The following is a 21,103-nucleotide window of genomic DNA, read 5'->3' as shown; positions in this document are numbered from 1 at the left end:
CCTCTCCCCCCTCTATCCCTCTCCCCCTCTAACCCTCGTCCCCCTCTCCCCCCCTATCCCTAATCCCATTCTCCCCCCCTCTATCCCTGGTCTCCCTCTATGCCTGGTCTCCCTCTATCGTCCCGCCTCCCCCTCACGATATACTGATTCAACAAGCAGTAACTAATGAGAGTGATTCACTATGGACTGACTGATTCAACAAGCGGTAACTAATGAGAGTGATTCACTATGGACTGACTGATTCAACAAGCAGTAACTAATGAGAGCGATTCACTATAGACTGACTGATTCAACAAGCAGTAACTAATGAGAGCGATTCACTATGGACTGACTGATTCATTAACTAATGAGAGCGATTCACTATGGACTGACTGATTCAACAAGCAGTAACTAATGAGAGCGATTCACTATGGACTGACTGATTCAACAAGCAGTAACTAATGAGAGTGATTCACTATGGACTGACTGATTCAACAAGCAGTAACTAATGAGAGCGATTCACTATGGACTGACTGATTCATTAACTAATGAGAGCGATTCACTATGGACTGACTGATTCAACAAGCAGTAACTAATGAGAGTGATTCACTATGGACTGACTGATTCAACAAGCAGTAACTAATGAGAGTGATTCACTATGGACTGACTGATTCAACAAGCAGTAACTAATGAGAGTGATTCACTATGGACTGACTGATTCAACAAGCAGTAACTAATGAGAGTGATTCACTATGGACTGATCAACAAGCAGTAACTAATGAGAGTGATTCACTATGGACTGATCAACAAGCAGTAACTAATGAGAGTGATTCACTATGGACTGATCAACAAGCAGTAACTAATGAGAGTGATTCACCATGGACTGATCAACAAGCAGTAACTAATGAGAGTGATTCACTATGGACTGACTGATTCATTAACTAATGAGAGTGATTCAGTATGGAGACATCGCAGTGGTTTCATTACTACAAGTGTTGCTGTTGCTAGGAAACCACACACACTAGCCCTGCTCTCACCTCTACCTGGAGTCATTCAGGGGTGAAAACAAGCCCATAACACTATAGTAGTAGAACATTCCACAGATTGTAGAAGAGAGTGAGAGTGGCAGGGTGAAAGAGAGAGTTGGATAATGAGAGAGAGAGAGAGACACAGACAGGGAGGGGAAGGGAGGGAGGGAGGGAGGGAGGGAGGGAGGGAGGGAGGGAGGGAGGGACCCAAACAGGGAGGGGAGGGGGAGGAGGGAGGGAGGGAGGGAGGGAGGGAGGGAGGGAGGGAGGGAGAGACCCAGACAGGGAGGGGAGGGGAGGGGAGGGAGGGAGGGAGGGAGGGAGAGACCCAGACAGGGAGGGGAGGGGAGGGGAGGGAGGGAGGGAGGGGAGGGAGAGACCCAGACAGGGAGGGGAGGGGAGGGAGGGAGGGAGAGACCCAGACAGGGAGGGGAGGGGAGGGGAGGGGAGGGAGGGAGGGAGGGGAGGGACCCAAACAGGGAGGGGAGGGAGGGAGGGAGGGAGGGAGGGAGGGAGGGAGGGAGGGAGGGAGGGAGGGAGGGAGGGAGGGAGGGAGAGACCCAGACAGGGAGGGGAGGGGAGGAGAGGGAGGGGAGGGAGGGGAGGGAGAGACCCAGACAGGGAGGGGAGGGGAGGAGAGGGAGAGACCCAGACAGGGAGGGGAGGGGAGGAGAGGGAGGGGAGGGTAGGGAGAGACCCAGACAGGGAGGGAGGGGAGGGGAGGGGAGGGGAGGGGAGGGAGGGAGGGAGGGAGGGAGAGACCCAGACAGGGAGGGGAGGGGAGGGAGGGAGGGAGGGGAGGGAGAGACCCAGACAGGGAGGGGAGGGGAGGAGAGGGGAGGAGAGGGAGAGACCCAGACAGGGAGGGAGGGAGGGAGGGAGGGAGGGGAGGGAGGGACCCAGACAGGGAGGGGAGGGAGGAGAGGGAGGGAGGGGGAGGGGAGGGAGGGTGGGTGCCCTGAAGGTTCCCTGAAGGTTCCCTGAGGGTTCCCTGAGGGTTCTCCAGCTGGAGAATGGAGGAGACAGATTATATACCAGTTGACATGCCTCCCACAGTGGGACTGGAATGGTAATACTATACAATACCTTGTTATCAATCTATATGATATAACTGTTCCCTCCTGTATGGAGGTTCCCATGGGTGTCACACTGTAACATGTCCCCTCTCCACCTGTAATGTATTCATAGGGGTGTCACGCTGTAACATGTCCCCTCTCCACCTGTACGGTATTCATATGGGTGTCACACTGTAACATGTCCCCTCTCCACCTGTATGGTATTCATATGGGTGTCACACTGTAACATGTCCCCTCTCCACCTGTATGGTGTTCATATGGGTGTCTCGCTCTAACATGTCCCCTCTCCACCTGTATGGTATTCATATGGGTGTCACACTGTAACATGTCCCCTCTCCACCTGTATGGTATTCATATGGGTGTCACGCTGTAACATGTCCCCTCTCCACCTGTACGGTATTCATATGGGTGTCACGCTGTAACATGTCCCCTCTCCACCTGTATGGTATTCATATGGGTGTCACACTGTAACATGTCCCCTCTCCACCTGTATGGTATTCATATGGGTGTCACGCTCTAACATGTCCCCTCTCCACCTGTATGGTATTCATATGGGTGTCACACTGTAACATGTCCCCTCTCCACCTGTATGGTATTCATGTGGGTGTCACGCTGTAACATGTTCCCTCTCCACCTGTATGGTGTTCATATGGGTGTCACACTGTAACATGTCCCCTCTCCACCTGTATGGTATTCATATGGGTGTCACACTCTAACATGTCCCCTCTCCACCTGTATGGTATTCATATGGGTGTCACACTGTAACATGTCCCCTCTCCACCTGTATGGTATTCATATGGGTGTCACACTCTAACCTGTCCCCTCTCCCCTACAGAAAATGTCCTTCATGGTGGCTCTTGGCCTGGTCACTACAGAGACCCTGGAAGGTGAGTTCTTCCTCTGACACTAAATTGAATTAAACTCATCAGAATGTAATAAAGGGCACATCTTTGCTGTCTTGTTGCAGGTGGTAACAATGAGATGAAACTTGAATGGACAGAGAAACTAGTCACTGTTACTCGTTACTTGTCTACCTGTCTGTCTGTACTGGCTGTGTCTACCTGTCTGTCTGTCCCATCTAGCTGTACTGTCTGTCTGTCTGTCTGTCTGTCTGTCTGTCTGTCTGTCTGTCTGTCTGTCTGTCTGTCTGTCTGTCTGTCTGTCTGTCTGTCTGTCTGTCTGTCTGTCTGTCTGTCTGCCCCATCTAGCTGTACTGTCTGTTTCTACCTGTCTGTCTCATCTACCTGTACCTGCTGTGTGTATCTAAGCCTCTGTCCCATAAGCCTTTGTTCCTCTACCTGTCTGTCTGTCCCATCTACCTGTACCTGCTGTGTGTATCTAAGCCTCTGTCCCATAAGCCTTTGTTCCTCTACCACGACAGAGATCCAGATCAAGAGACAGGAGAGGAAGAGACGAAGCACAGCCAACCCAGCCTACAGCGGCCTGGTCCAACCAGAGGTAACAGACAATGGACCCCTTTTTGTTGTTGTTGTTGTCTGGATTCAAAATAGCTTCAATAGTTGACAAATGTTATCTGAAAGTAGGTCAGAGCTGTTCGGGAGAGATATGCGTGTTTTGAAATGTGTAAGAGATGTTAGAGATACAGTATGTTACGTTTATGTTAATTAGTTAATTAATTAATTAATTAATTAACGGGGCGTCATATAGAGGACACCAAGGCGCAAGCGTGTTGAGTGGTCATCGTTAATTTTTTTAATAAAAAACGAACAAAAATAAACAAAAAAATGACAGCCAACAGTTCTGTCAGGTAAATGCAACGAAAAACAGGGCTGCCTAAGTATGGCTTCCAATCGGAGACAACGATAGACAGCTGCCTCTGATTGGAAACCATACCCGGCCAAAACATAGAAACAAAACAACATAGAATGCCCACCCACCTATCACACCCTGACCTAACTAAACAGAGAAAACCCAGCTCTCTTAGGTCAGAGCGTGACAGTAGAGTAGTACTAGTCGGCGTGATTCAGAGTTTAAATAAGGGTCGATGTCCACGTCCCGTGCTGAAATCTTAATTAGCAGAATAAAATATTAAAAAATCCCCACATAAATCTGTCAGTTTTAAGCTAGATATAGCTGTGGTAGAGGTGAGACTCTCACGGACACGTACACGTCCGTTGTTTTGCTGTAAGACGCCCACAGGCCTCACTATACTCGTCTGAAGGTCCCCTGTACCAGTCCCCCAAAAAATCGTTACAAAAATAAAGGGGTTAAATACATGTAAAAAATAAAAATAAAAATAAAACGATATCTCTCTCAGATATAGGACAGACACTTCAGAACAAATTTCATTTGATTTGTTGGGGGACTATCTGTTATTCCATGTAGTGAATCTGTTATTCAATGTGTTTGTATGGGCTAATAGCAGTAAGCTAATAGGCTAATAGGTTAATACTTCAAAGGATCTATAAAGAAAAGGCCTTAGTCTCTGATGGTTCAGTTTAGACGGGCCTTAGTCCCTGATGGCTTTAGTCCCTGATGGCCTTAGTCTCTGATGGCCTTAGTCTCTGATGGCCTTAGTCCCTGTTGGCCTTAGTCCGCCTTAGTCTCTGATGGTTCAGTTTAGACGGGCCTTAGTCCCTGATGGCCTTAGTCTCTGATGGGTTCAGTTTAGACAGGCCTTAGTCTCTGATGGCCTTAGTCTCTGATGGGTTCAGTTTAGACAGGCCTTAGTCTCTGATGGCCTTAGTCTCTGATGGCCTTAGTCCCTGATGGCCTCAGTCCCTGATGGCCTTAGTCCCTGATGGGTTCAGTTTAGACAGGCCTTAGTCTCTGATGGCCTTAGTCTCTGATGGCCTTAGTCCCTGATGGCCTTAGTCCCTGATGGCCTTAGTCCCTGATGGCCTTAGTCTCTGATGGCCTTAGTCTCTGATGGCCTTAGTCCCTGATGGCCTTAGTCTCTGATGGCCTTAGTCTCTGATGGCCTTAGTCCCTGATGGCCTTAGTCCCTGATGGGTTCAGTTTAGACAGGCCTTAGTCTCTGATGGCCTTAGTCTCTGATGACCTTAGTCCCTGATGGCCTTAGTCTCTGATGGCCTTAGTCCCTGATGGCCTTAGTCCCTGATGGGTTCAGTTTAGACAGGCCTTAGTCTCTGATGGCCTTAGTCTCTGATGGCCTTAGTCTCTGATGGCCTTAGTCCCTGATGGCCTTAGTCCCTGATGGCCTTAGTCTCTGATGGCCTTAGTCTCTGATGGCCTTAGTCTCTGATGGCCTTAGTCCCTGATGGCCTTAGTCTCTGATGGCCTTAGTCCCTGATGGCCTTAGTCTCTGATGGCCTTAGTCTCTGATGGTTCAGTTTAGACAGGCCTTAGTCTCTGATGGCCTTAGTCCCTGATGGCCTTAGTCCCTGATGGCCTTAGTCCCTGATGGCCTTAGTCCCTGATGGCCTTAGTCCCTGATGGCCTTAGTCCCTGATGGCCTTAGTCCCTGATGGGTTCAGTTTAGACAGGCCTTAGTCTCTGATGGCCTTAGTCCCTGATGGCCTTAGTCCCTGATGGCCTTAGTCCCTGATGGCCTTAGTCCCTGATGGCCTTAGTCTCTGATGGCCTTAGTCTCTGATGGCCTTAGTCTCTGATGGCCTTAGTCTCTGATGGCCTTAGTCTCTGATGGCCTTAGTCCCTGATGGGTTCAGTTTAGACAGGCCTTAGTCTCTGATGGCCTTAGTCCCTGATGGCCTTAGTCTCTGATGGCCTTAGTCTCTGATGGCCTTAGTCTCTGATGGCCTTAGTCTCTGATGGCCTTAGTCTCTGATGGCCTTAGTCCCTGATGGGTTCAGTTTAGACAGGCCTTAGTCTCTGATGGCCTTAGTCTCTGATGGCCTTAGTCTCTGATGGCCTTAGTCTCTGATGACCTTAGTCCCTGATGGCCTTAGTCTCTGATGGCCTTAGTCCCTGATGGCCTTAGTCTCTGATGGCCTTAGTCTCTGATGGCCTCAGTCCCTGATGGCCTTAGTCCCTGATGGCCTCAGTCCCTGATGGGTTCAGTTTAGACAGGCCTTAGTCCCTGATGGCCTTAGTCCCTGATGGGTTCAGTTTAGACAGGCCTTAGTCCCTGATGGCCTTAGTCCCTGATGGCCTTAGTCCCTGATGGGTTCAGTTTAGACAGGCCTTAGTCCCTGATGGCCTTAGTCCCTGATGGCCTTAGTCCCTAATGGCCTTAGTCCCTGATGGGTTCAGTTTAGACAGGCCTTAGTCCCTGATGGCCTTAGTCCCTGATGGGTTCAGTTTAGACAGGCCTTAGTCCCTGATGGCCTTAGTCTCTGATGGCCTCAGTCTCTGATGGCCTCAGTCCCTGATGGGTTCAGTTTAGACAGGCCTTAGTCCCTGATGGCCTTAGTCTCTGATGGCCTCAGTCCCTGATGGCCTTAGTCCCTGATGGCCTTAGTCCCTAATGGCCTTAGTCCCTGATGGGTTCAGTTTAGACAGGCCTTAGTCCCTGATGGCCTTAGTCCCTGATGGCCTTAGTCCCTGATGGCCTTAGTCCCTGATGGCCTTAGTCCCTGATGGGTTCAGTTTAGACAGGCCTTAGTCCCTGATGGCCTTAGTCTCTGATGGCCTCAGTCCCTGATGGCCTTAGTCCCTGATGGCCTTAGTCTCTGATGGCCTTAGTCCCTGATGGGTTCAGTTTAGACAGGCCTTAGTCTCTGATGGCCTTAGTCCCTGTTGGCCTTAGTCCCTGATGGCCTTAGTCCCTGATGGGTTCAGTTTAGACAGGCCTTAGTCCCTGATGACCTTAGTCTCTGATGACCTTAGTCTCTGATGGCCTTAGTCCCTGATGGCCTTAGTCCCTGATGGGTTAAGTGATGTTTAGCTGCACTTTGTTTCATGTCTGTTGGAGCTGGTGCCTTGTGCTTTCCACATAACGTCGTACATGATGTTCAGTAACACTGCCCAAAACGTGTGCTACAGTGATTCTACTAAAGTTATTTTCCGCGTAACTTGGAAGAATTCAGTAAATGCTGTTGAGAGTCGATTTTGCAGAGCTAAAAACGTGTCTTCTCAGAATTCCTGTTTGTGTTAGAGGTGAAGGAAGTAAACATTTTCTCTGTCTCTCTCCTCACTTCCTACCTTCCAGCGTAAACGCCTTGCATCAAATTACCTGGACAACCCACTCTTCCTATCTGTGAGAGGTAAAACCCATTTATATACTGACCCATCAACACAACTAGACAGGACTGGTAAAACCCATTTATATACTGACCCATCAACACAACTAGACAGGACTGGTAAAACACATTTATATACTGACCCATCAACACAACTAGACAGGACTGGTAAAACACATTTATATACTGACCCATCAACACAACTAGACAGGACTGGTAAAACACATTTATATACTGACCCATCAACACAACTAGACAGGACTGGTAAAGCACATTTATATACTGACCCATCAACGCAACTAGACAGGACTGGTAAAACACATTTATACTTCCCCATTAACACAACTAGACAGGACTGGTAAAACACATTTATACTTCCCCATCAAAACAACTAGACAGGACTGGTAAAACACATTTATACTGACCCATCAACACAACTAGACAGGACTGGTAAAACACATTTATACTTCCCCCATCAACACAACTAGACAGGACTGGTAAAACACATTTATACTGACCCATCAACACAACTAGACAGGACTGGTAAAACACATTTATACTCCCCCATCAACACAACGAGACAGGACTGGTAAAACACATTTATACTGACCCATCAACACAACTAGACAGGACTGGTAAAACACATTTATACTGACCCATCAACACAACTAGACAGGACTGGTAAAGCACATTTATACGTCACCCACACAACTAGACAGGACTGGTAAAACACATTCATACTCCCCCATGAACACAACTAGACAGGACTGGTAAAACACATTTATACTGACCCATCAACACAACTAGACAGGACTGGTAAAACACATTTATACTGGCCCATCAACACAACTAGACAGGACTGGTAAAACACATTTATACTGACCCATCAACACAACTAGACAGGACTGGTAAAACACATTTATACTTCCCCCATCAACACAACTAGACAGGACTGGTAAAACACATTTATACTTCCCCCATCAACACAACTAGACAGGACTGGTAAAACACATTTATATACTGACCCATCAACACAACTAGACAGGACTGGTAAAACACATTTATACTTCCCCATCAACACACCTAGACAGGACTGGTAAAATACATTTATACTGACCCATCAACACAACTAGACAGGACTGGTAAAACACATTTATACTTCCCCATCAACACAACTAGACAGGACTGGTAAAACACATTTATACTGACCCATCAACACAACTAGACAGGACTGGTAAAGCACATTTATACGTCACCCACACAACTAGACAGGACTGGTAAAGCACATTTATACGTCCCCCATCAACACAACTAGACAGGACTGGTAAAACACATTTATACTTCCCCATCAACAGAACTAGACAGGAATGGTAAAGCACATTTATACGTCCCCCATCAACACAACTAGACAGGACTGGTAAAGCACATTTATACGTCCCCCATCAACACAACTAGACAGGACTGGTAAAACATTTATACTGACCCATCAAGACAACTAGACAGGACTGGTAAAACACATTTATACTGACCCATCAACACATCTAGACAGGACTGGTAAAACACAATTATACTTCCCCATCAACACAACTAGACAGGACTGGTAAAACACATTTATACTGACCCATCAACACAACTAGACAGGACTGGTAAAGCACATTTATACGTCCCCCATCAACACAACTAGACAGGACTGGTAAAGCACATTTATACGTCCCCCATCAACACAACTAGACAGGACTGGTAAAACATTTATACTGACCCATCAAGACAACTAGACAGGACTGGTAAAACACATTTATACTGACCCATCAACACATCTAGACAGGACTGGTAAAACACAATTATACTTCCCCATCAACACAACTAGACAGGACTGGTAAAACACATATATACTGACCCATCAACACAACTAGACAGGACTGGTAAAACACATTTATACATCCCCCATCAACACAACTAGACAGGACTGGTAAAACACATTTATACTGACCCATCAACACAACTAGACAGGACTGGTAAAACACATTTATACTTTCCCATCAACAGAACTAGACAGGACTGGTAAAACACATTTATGCAACCCCCATCAACACATCTAGACAGGACTGGTAAAACACATTTATACTGACCCATCAACACAACTAGACAGGACTGGTAAAACACATTTATACTTCCCCATCAACACAACTAGACAGGACTGGTAAAACACATTTATGCAACCCCCATCAACACAACTAGACAGGACTGGTAAAACACATTTATACTGACCCATCAACACAACTAGACAGGACTGGTAAAACACATTTATACTGACCCATCAACACAACTAGACAGGACTGGTAAAGCACATTTATACTCCCCCATCAACACAACTAGACAGGACTCAATTACACTGTATCCTACTAGACTAGAGCATGGACTGTAATTACACTGTATCCTTCTAGACTAGAGCATGGACTGTAATCACACTGTATTGTACTAGACTAGAGCATGGACTGTAATTACACTGTATTGTACTAGACTAGAGCATGGACTGTAATTACACTGTATTGTACTAGACTAGAGCATGGACTGTAATTACACTGTATCCTACTAGACTAGAGCATGGACTGTAATTACACTGCATCCTACTAGACTAGAGCATGGACTGTAATCACACTGTATCCTACTAGACTAGAGCATGGACTGTAATTACACTGTATCCTACTAGACTAGAGCATGGACTGTAATTACACTGCATCCTACTAGACTAGAGCATGGACTGTAATTACACTGCATCCTTCTAGACTAGAGCATGGACTGTAATTACACTGCATCCTTCTAGACTAGAGCATGGACTGTAATTACACTGTATCCTTCTAGACTAGAGCATGGACTGTAATTACACTGTATTGTACTAGACTAGAGCATGGACTGTAATTACACTGTATCCTACTAGACTAGAGCATGGACTGTAATTACACTGCATCCTTCTAGACTAGAGCATGGACTGTAATTACACTGTATCCTTCTAGACTAGAGCATGGACTGTAATTACACTGTATCCTACTAGACTAGAGCATGGACTGTAATTACACTGCATCCTACTAGACTAGAGCATGGACTGTAATTACACTGTATCCTACTAGACTAGAGCATGGACTGTAATTACACTGTATCCTTCTAGACTAGAGCATGGACTGTAATTACACTGTATCCTACTAGACTAGAGCATGGACTGTAATCACACTGTATTGTACTAGACTAGAGCATGGACTGTAATTACACTGTATTGTACTAGACTAGAGCATGGACTGTAATTACACTGTATTGTACTAGACTAGAGCATGGACTGTAATTACACTGTATCCTACTAGACTAGAGCATGGACTGTAATTACACTGCATCCTACTAGACTAGAGCATGGACTGTAATCACACTGTATCCTACTAGACTAGAGCATGGACTGTAATTACACTGTATCCTACTAGACTAGAGCATGGACTGTAATTACACTGCATCCTACTAGACTAGAGCATGGACTGTAATTACACTGCATCCTTCTAGACTAGAGCATGGACTGTAATTACACTGCATCCTTCTAGACTAGAGCATGGACTGTAATTACACTGTATCCTTCTAGACTACAGCATGGACTGTAATTACACTGTATTGTACTAGACTAGAGCATGGACTGTAATTACACTGTATCCTACTAGACTAGAGCATGGACTGTAATTACACTGCATCCTTCTAGACTAGAGCATGGACTGTAATTACACTGTATCCTTCTAGACTAGAGCATGGACTGTAATCACACTGCATCCTACTAGACTAGAGCATGGACTGTAATTACACTGCATCCTACTAGACTAGAGCATGGACTGTAATTACACTGTATTGTACTAGACTAGAGCATGGACTGTAATTACACTGCATCCTTCTAGACTAGAGCATGGACTGTGTTGACCTGAGCTGCGTTCCCCAGAACAGAGATGTTGCAGGTCTGTTGCTTAATGTTTCCCCGGTCTAAAACCCTACTGCTGCCGCACCCCTCCCCCTCTCTGGCCCAAACCGCTGCTCAACCCCCATATGTCTTCACCTGTTGTCAGCGACTAACCTGTTATCTGCTTCCTGTGTTACGCACGCAAGCCACTGGGGACTACAGATGGAAGGTACGTACTGGAGCATGACGTGATTACAGCTAGGACTGTAGATGGTGGTGTTGTAGTGATGTATACTGTAGATAGTGGTGTTGTAGTGTGGTATACTGTAGATGGTGGTGTTGTATACTGTAGATAGTGGTGTTGTAGTGTGGTATACTGTAGATAGTGGTGTTGTATACTGTAGATAGTGGTGTTGTATACTGTAGATAGTGGTGTTGTAGTGTGGTATACTGTAGATAGTGGTGTTGTAGTGTGGTATACTGTAGATAGTGGTGTTGTAGTGTGGTATACTGTAGATAGTGGTGTTGTAGTGTGGTATACTGTAGATAGTGGTGTTGTAGTGTGGTATACTGTAGATAGTAGTGTGGTATACTGTAGATAGTGGTGTTGTAGTGTGGTATACTGTAGATAGTGGTGTTGTATACTGTAGATAGTGGTGTTGTAGTGTGGTATACTGTAGATAGTGGTGTTGTATACTGTAGATAGTGGTGTGGTAGTGTTGTATACTGTAGATAGTGGTGTTGTAGTGTGGTATACTGTAGATAGTGGTGTTGTAGTGTGGTATACTGTAGATAGTGGTATTGTAGTGTGGTATACTGTAGATAGTGGTGTTGTAGTGTGGTATACTGTAGATTGTGGTGTTGTAGTGTTGTATACTGTAGATAGTGGTGTTGTAGTGTGGTATACTGTAGATAGTGGTGTTGTATACTGTAGATAGTGGTGTTGTATATTGTAGATAGTGGTGTTGTAGTGTGGTATACTGTAGATAGTGGTGTTGTATACTGTAGATAGTGGTGTTGTAGTGTGGTATACTGTAGATAGTGGTGTTGTATACTGTAGATAGTGGTGTTGTAGTGTGGTATACTGTAGATAGTGGTGTTGTAGTGTGGTATACTGTAGATAGTGGTGTGGTATATTGTAGATAGTGGTGTTGTAGTGTGGTATACTGTAGATAGTGGTGTGGTATACTGTAGATAGTGGTGTTGTAGTGTGGTATACTGTAGATAGTGGTGTTGTAGTGTTGTATACTGTAGATAGTGGTGTTGTATACTGTAGATAGTGGTGTGGTATACTGTAGATAGTGGTGTTGTAGTGTGGTATACTGTAGATAGTGGTGTTGTAGTGTGGTATACTGTAGATAGTGGTGTTGTATACTGTAGATAGTGGTGTTGTAGTGTGGTATATTGTAGATAGTGGTGTGGTATACTGTAGATAGTGGTGTTGTAGTGTGGTATACTGTAGATAGTGGTGTTGTAGTGTGGTATACTGTAGATAGTGGTGTTGTATACTGTAGATAGTGGTGATGTATACTGTAGATAGTGGTGTTGTAGTGTTGTATACTGTAGATAGTGGTGTTGTATACTGTAGATAGTGGTGTTGTAGTGTGGTATACTGTAGATAGTGGTGTTGTAGTGTGGTATACTGTAGATAGTGGTGTTGTATACTGTAGATAGTGGTGTTGTAGTGTGGTATACTGTAGATAGTGGTGTTGTAGTGTGGTATACTGTAGATAGTGGTGTTGTAGTGTGGTATACTGTAGATAGTGGTGTTGTAGTGTTGTATACTGTAGATAGTGGTGTTGTATACTGTAGATAGTGGTGTTGTATACTGTAGATAGTGGTGTTGTATACTGTAGATAGTGGTGTTGTAGTGTGGTATACTGTAGATAGTGGTGTTGTAGTGTGGTATACTGTAGATAGTGGTGTTGTATACTGTAGATAGTGGTGTTGTATACTGTAGATAGTGGTGTTGTAGTGTGGTATACTGTAGATAGTGGTGTTGTATACTGTAGATAGTGGTGTTGTAGTGTGGTATACTGTAGATAGTGGTGTTGTAGTGTTGTATACTGTAGATAGTGGTGTTGTAGTGTGGTATACTGTAGATAGTGGTGTTGTATTACTGTAGATAGTGGTGTTGTAGTGTGGTATACTGTAGATAGTGGTGTTGTATTTACTGTAGATAGTGGTGTTGTAGTGTGTGTGGATACTGTAGATAGTGGTGTTGTAGTGTGGTATACTGTAGATAGTGGTGTTGTATTTACTGTAGATAGTGGTGATGTATACTGTAGATAGTGGTGTTGTAGTGTTGTATACTGTAGATAGTGGTGTTGTATGTGGTATACTGTAGATAGTGGTGTTGTAGTATACTGTAGATAGTGGTGTTGTATACTGTAGATAGTGGTGTAGGTTGTATACTGTAGATAGTGGTGTTGTATACTGTAGATAGTGGTGTTGTAGTGTGGTATACTGTAGATAGTGGTGTTGTAGTGTGGTATACTGTAGATAGTGGTGTTGTATACTGTAGATAGTGGTGTTGTAGTGTGGTATACTGTAGATAGTGGTGTTGTAGTGTGGTATACTGTAGATAGTGGTGTTGTAGTGTGGTATACTGTAGATAGTGGTGTTGTATACTGTAGATAGTGGTGTTGTATACTGTAGATAGTGGTGTTGTAGTGTGGTATACTGTAGATAGTGGTGTTGTAGTGTGGTATACTGTAGATAGTGGTGTTGTAGTGTGGTATACTGTAGATAGTGGTGTTGTAGTGTGGTATACTGTAGATAGTGGTGTTGTAGTGTGGTATACTGTAGATAGTGGTGTTGTATACTGTAGATAGTGGTGTTGTATACTGTAGATAGTGGTGTGGTAGTGTTGTATACTGTAGATAGTGGTGTTGTAGTGTGGTATACTGTAGATAGTGGTGTTGTAGTGTGGTATACTGTAGATAGTGGTGTTGTAGTGTGGTATACTGTAGATTGTGGTGTTGTAGTGTTGTATACTGTAGATAGTGGTGTTGTAGTGTGGTATACTGTAGATAGTGGTGTTGTATACTGTAGATAGTGGTGTTGTAGTGTGGTATACTGTAGATAGTGGTGTTGTATACTGTAGATAGTGGTGTTGTAGTGTGGTATACTGTAGATAGTGGTGTTGTAGTGTGGTATACTGTAGATAGTGGTGTGGTATACTGTAGATAGTGGTGTTGTAGTGTGGTATACTGTAGATAGTGGTGTGGTATACTGTAGATAGTGGTGTGGTATACTGTAGATAGTGGTGTTGTAGTGTGGTATACTGTAGATAGTGGTGTTGTAGTGTTGTATACTGTAGATAGTGGTGTTGTATACTGTAGATAGTGGTGTGGTATACTGTAGATAGTGGTGTTGTAATGTGGTATACTGTAGATAGTGGTGTTGTAGTGTGGTATACTGTAGATAGTGGTGTTGTAGTGTTGTATACTGTAGATAGTGGTGTTGTATACTGTAGATAGTGGTGTTGTAGTGTGGTATATTGTAGATAGTGGTGTGGTATACTGTAGATAGTGGTGTTGTAGTGTGGTATACTGTAGATAGTGGTGTTGTAGTGTGGTATACTGTAGATAGTGGTGTTGTATACTGTAGATAGTGGTGATGTATACTGTAGATAGTGGTGTTGTAGTGTTGTATACTGTAGATAGTGGTGATGTATACTGTAGATAGTGGTGTTGTAGTGTTGTATACTGTAGATAGTGGTGTTGTAGTGTGGTATACTGTAGATAGTGGTGTTGTATACTGTAGATAGTGGTGTTGTAGTGTGGTATACTGTAGATAGTGGTGTTGTATACTGTAGATAGTGGTGTTGTATACTGTAGATAGTGGTGTTGTAGTGTGGTATACTGTAGATTGTAGTGTTGTATACTGTAGATAGTGGTGTTGTAGTGTGGTATACTGTAGATAGTGGTGTTGTATACTGTAGATAGTGGTGTTGTAGTGTGGTATACTGTAGATAGTAGTGTGGTATACTGTAGATAGTGGTGTTGTATACTGTAGATAGTGGTGTTGTATACTGTAGATAGTGGTGTTGTAGTGTGGTATACTGTAGATAGTGGTGTTGTAGTGTTGTACACTGTAGATAGTGGTGTTGTAGTGTGGTATACTGTAGATAGTGGTGTTGTAGTGTGGTATACTGTAGATAGTGGTGTTGTATACTGTAGATAGTGGTGTTGTATACTGTAGATAGTGGTGTTGTAGTGTGGTATACTGTAGATAGTGGTGTTGTAGTGCGGTATACTGTAGATAGTGGTGTTGTAGTGTGGTATACTGTAGATAGTGGTGTTGTAGTGTGGTATACTGTAGATAGTGGTGTTGTAGTGTTGTATATTGTAGATAGTAGTGTTGTATACTGTAGATAGTGGTGTTGTAGTGTGGTATACTGTAGATAGTGGTGTTGTAGTGTGGTATACTGTAGATAGTAGTGTGGTATACTGTAGATAGTGGTGTTGTAGTGTGGTATACTGTAGATAGTGGTGTGGTATATTGTAGATAGTGGTGTTGTGGTGTTGTAGTGTGGTATACTGTAGATAGTGGTGTTGTATACTGTAGATAGTGGTGTTGTAGTGTGGTATACTGTAGATAGTGGTGTTGTATACTGTAGATAGTGGTGTTGTAGTGTTGTATACTGTAGATAGTGGTGTTGTATACTGTAGATAGTGGTGTTGTAGTGTGGTATACTGTAGATAGTGGTGTTGTATCGTAGATATGTGTTGTAGTGTGGTATACTGTAGATAGTGGTGTTGTATACTGTAGATAGTGGTGTTGTATTATGTGGTATACTGTAGATAGTGGTGTTGTAATGTGGTATACTGTAGATAGTGGTGTTGTAGTGTGGTATACTGTAGATAGTGGTGTTGTATACTGTAGATAGTGGTGTTGTATACTGTAGATAGTGGTGTTGTAGTGTGGTATACTGTAGATAGTGGTGTTGTATACTGTAGATAGTGGTGTTGTAGTGTGGTATACTGTAGATAGTGGTGTTGTATACTGTAGATAGTGGTGTTGTAGTGTGGTATACTGTAGATAGTGGTGTTGTAGTGCGGTATACTGTAGATAGTGGTGTTGTAGTGTGGTATACTGTAGATAGTGGTGTTGTAGTGTGGTATACTGTAGATAGTGGTGTTGTAGTGTTGTATATTGTAGATAGTAGTGTTGTATACTGTAGATAGTGGTGTTGTAGTGTGGTATACTGTAGATAGTGGTGTTGTAGTGTGGTATACCGTAGATAGTAGTGTGGTATACTGTAGATAGTGGTGTTGTAGTGTGGTATACTGTAGATAGTGGTGTGGTATATTGTAGATAGTGGTGTTGTGGTGTTGTAGTGTGGTATACTGTAGATAGTGGTGTTGTATACTGTAGATAGTGGTGTTGTAGTGTGGTATACTGTAGATAGTGGTGTTGTATACTGTAGATAGTGGTGTTGTAGTGTGGTATACTGTAGATAGTGGTGTGGTATACTGTAGATAGTGGTGTTGTATACTGTAGATAGTGGTGTTGTATACTGTAGATAGTAGTGTGGTATACTGTAGATAGTGGTGTTGTAATGTGGTATACTGTAGATAGTGGTGTTGTATACTGTAGATAGTGGTGTTGTAGTGTGGTATACTGTAGATAGTGGTGTTGTAGTGTGGTATACTGTAGATAGTGGTGTTGTAGTGTGGTATACTGTAGATAGTGGTGTTGTATACTGTAGATAGTGGTGTGGTATACTGTAGATAGTGGTGTTGTATACTGTAGATAGTGGTGTTGTAATGTGGTATACTGTAGATAGTGGTGTTGTAATGTGGTATACTGTAGATAGTGGTGTTGTATACTGTAGATAGTGGTGTTGTATACTGTAGATAGTGGTGTTGTGGTGTTGTAGTGTGGTATACTGTAGATAGTGGTGTTGTATACTGTAGATAGTGGTGTTGTAGTGTGGTATACTGTAGATAGTGGTGTTGTATACTGTAGATAGTGGTGTTGTATACTGTAGATAGTGGTGTTGTAATGTGGTATACTGTAGATAGTGGTGTTGTAATGTGGTATACTATAGATAGTGGTGTTGTATACTGTAGATAGTGGTGTAGCAAATTTAGCAAATTTAGATAGATATTCTCCTTCCTGCCTCTGGAGTAGTATTTCCAGCAGACATTTGACAGATAATCAGAGAGATGATGGATGATGTAATCAGTGAGATGAGGGGATGATGTAATCAGAGAGATGATGGATGATGTAATCAGAGATATGAGGGGACGATGTAATCAGGGAGATGAGGGGATGATGTAATCAGTGAGATGAGGGGACGATGTAATCAGAGATGAGGGACGATGTAATCAGAGAGATGATGTAATCAGAGAGATGAGGGGATGATGTAATCAGAGAGATGAGGGGATGATGTAATCAGAGAGATGATGTAATCAGAGAGATGAGGGGATGATGTAATCAGAGAGATGATGTAATCAGAGAGTTGATGTAATCAGAGAGATGATGTAATCAGAGAGATGAGGAGATGATGTAATCAGAGAGATGATGTAATCAGAGAGATGATGTAATCAGAGAGATGAGGGGATGATGTAATCAGAGAGATGATGTAATCAGAGAGATGAGGGGATGATGTAATCAGAGAGATGATGTAATCAGAGAGATGAGGAGATGATGTAATCAGAGAGATGATGTAATCAGAGAGATGAGGGGATGATGTAATCAGAGAGACGATGTAATCAGAGAGATGAGAGATATCCATTGTGTCACTAGATCAATCAATCAATCATTCAAAAAGTGGATGTTGTTTGGACTTGACATGACCGTGGTATTGAATGGCAGGTGGAATAAGAAGCACTAACAGCTGCGTGTCCTGAGGTACTGACCGTCTGACTGTCTGTCCGTCTGACAGGAAGAGCTGGAGCATGACGACCACTGCTCTGTGTGTAAGGAGGAAGGAGAGCTGCAGCTGTGCCATAACTGCCCCAGAGCCTACCACCCTGACTGCCTGCACCCACCTCTCAGAACACCGCCCCGGGGGGTGTGGGTCTGCACCAAGTGTCAGAAGAAGGTGAGAAGCTAGAGAGGGGAAATACATCTGGTTGGGTTAGAACGGATACTTTGTAATGCTACAGCGATATCTACTGATTATAACAACACTACTGAATGATATCTACTGACTATAACAACACTACTGAATGATATCTACTGACTATAACAACACTACTGAATGATATCTACTGACTATAACAACACTACTGAATGATATCTGACTATAACAACACTACTGAATGATATCTACTGACTATAACAACACTACTGAATGATATCTACTGACTATAACAACACTACTGAATGATATCTGACTATTACAACACTACTGAATGATATCTACTGACTATAACAACACTACTGAATGATATCTACTGACTATAACAACACTACTGAATGATATCTACTGACTATAACAACACTACTGAATGATATCTACTGACTATAACAACACTACTGAATGATATCTACTGACTATAACAACACTACTGAATGATATCTACTGACTATAACAACACTACTGAATGATATCTACTGACTATAACAACACTACTGATGATATCTGACTATAACAACACTACTGAATGATATCTGACTATAACAACACTACTGAATGATATCTACTGACTATAACAACACTACTGAATGATATCTACTGACTATAACAACATTACTGAATGATATCTACTGATTATAACAACACTACTGAATGATATCTACTGACTATAACAACACTACTGAATGATATCTGACTATAACAACACTACTGAATGATATCTGACTATAACAACACTACTGAATGATATCTACTGACTATAACAACACTACTGAATGATATCTACTGACTATAACAACACTACTGAATGATATCTGACTATAACAACACTACTGAATGATATCTACTGACTATAACAACACTACTGAATGATATCTACTGACTATAACAACACTACTGAATGATATCTACTGACTATAACAACACTACTGAATGATATCTACTGACTATAACAACACTACTGAATGATATCTACTGACTATAACAACACTACTGATGATATCTGACTATAACAACACTACTGAATGATATCTGACTATAACAACACTACTGAATGATATCTACTGACTATAACAACACTACTGAATGATATCTACTGACTATAACAACATTACTGAATGATATCTACTGATTATAACAACACTACTGAATGATATCTACTGATTATAACAACACTACTGATGATATCGACTGACTATAACAACACTACTGAATGATATCGACTGACTATAACAACACTACTGAATGATATCGACTGACTATAACAACACTACTGAATGATATCTACTGACTATAACAACACTACTGAATGATATCTACTGACTATAACAACACTACTGAATGATATCTACTGACTATAACAACACTACTGAATGATATCTACTGACTATAACAACACTACTGAATGATATCTACTGACTATAACAGCACTACTGAATGATATCTACTGACTATAACAACATTACTGAATGATATCTACTGACTATAACAACACTACTGAATGATATCTACTGACTATAACAACACTACTGAATGATATCTACTGACTATAACAACACTACTGAATGATATCTACTGACTATAACAACACTACTGAATGATATCTACTGACTATAACAACACTACTGAATGATATCTACTGACTATAACAACACTACTGAATGATATCTACTCACTATAACAACACTACTGAATGATATCTACTGACTATAACAACACTACTGAATGATATCTACTGACTATAACAACACTACTGAATGATATCTACTGACTATAACAACACTACTGAATGATATCTACTGACTATAACAACACTACTGAATGATATCTACTGACTATAACAACACTACTGAATGATATCTACTGAATATAACAACACTACTGAATGATATCTACTGAATAGAACAACACTACTGAATGATATCTGACTATAACAACACTACTGAATGATATCTACTGACTATAACAACACTACTGAATGATATCTACTGACTATAACAACACTACTGAATGATATCTACTGACTATAACAACACTACTGAATGATATCTACTGACTATAACAACACTACTGAATGATATCTACTGACTATAACAACACTACTGAATGATATCTACCGACTATAACAACACTACTGAATGATATCTACTGACTATAACAACACTACTGAATGATATCTACTGACTATAACAACACTACTGAATGATATCTACTGACTATAACAACACTACTGAATGATATCTACTGACTATAACAACACTACTGAATGATATCTACTGACTATAACAACACTACTGAATGATATCTACTGACTATAACAACACTACTGAATGATATCTGACTATAACAACACTACTGAATGATATCTACTGACTATAACAACACTACTGAATGATATCTACTGACTATAACAACACTACTGAATGATATCTACTGACTATAACAACACTACTGAATGATATCTACTGACTATAACAACACTACTGAATGATATCTACTGACTATAACAACACTACTGAATGATATCTACTGACTATAACAACACTACTGAATGATATCTACTGACTATAACAACATTACTGAATGATATCTACTGACTATAACAACACTACTGAATGATATCTACTGACTATAACAACACTACTGAATGATATCTACTGACTATAACAACACTACTGAATGATATCTGACTATAACAGCACTACTGAATGATATCTACTGATTATAACAACACTACTGAATGATATCTACTGACTATAACAACACTACTGAATGATATCTACTGACTATAACAACACTACTGAATGATATCTGACTATAACAACACTACTGAATGATATCTACTGAATATAACAACACTACTGAATGATATCTACTGA

The 21,103-nt window shown here is 42.1% G+C and overlaps 1 protein-coding gene across 2 annotated transcripts in view; it reads left to right on the top strand.

The window, feature by feature from the left end:
- Window positions 1-2,864: 2,864 nt before the first annotated feature.
- LOC123735048 (PHD finger protein 21B) overlaps window positions 2,865-21,103 on the top strand; it is a 22,415-nt gene continuing 4,176 nt past the window's right edge. For both annotated transcript variants that reach the window (XM_045712940.1, XM_045712941.1), the window contains exons 1-5: window positions 2,865-2,970; window positions 3,465-3,541; window positions 7,176-7,230; window positions 11,338-11,360; window positions 18,030-18,188. In XM_045712940.1, the coding sequence (XP_045568896.1) occupies window positions 2,922-2,970; window positions 3,465-3,541; window positions 7,176-7,230; window positions 11,338-11,360; window positions 18,030-18,188 (363 nt within the window). In that variant the 5' untranslated portion in view covers window positions 2,865-2,921. The remainder of the gene's footprint in view (window positions 2,971-3,464; window positions 3,542-7,175; window positions 7,231-11,337; window positions 11,361-18,029; window positions 18,189-21,103) is intronic.

This window comes from Salmo salar, unplaced genomic scaffold (assembly GCF_905237065.1).
Source record: "Salmo salar unplaced genomic scaffold, Ssal_v3.1, whole genome shotgun sequence".
NCBI lineage: Eukaryota > Metazoa > Chordata > Actinopteri > Salmoniformes > Salmonidae > Salmo > Salmo salar.
Note: the sequence above shows the minus strand (reverse complement) of the source record. Positions and strands in the feature narration are given on the sequence as shown.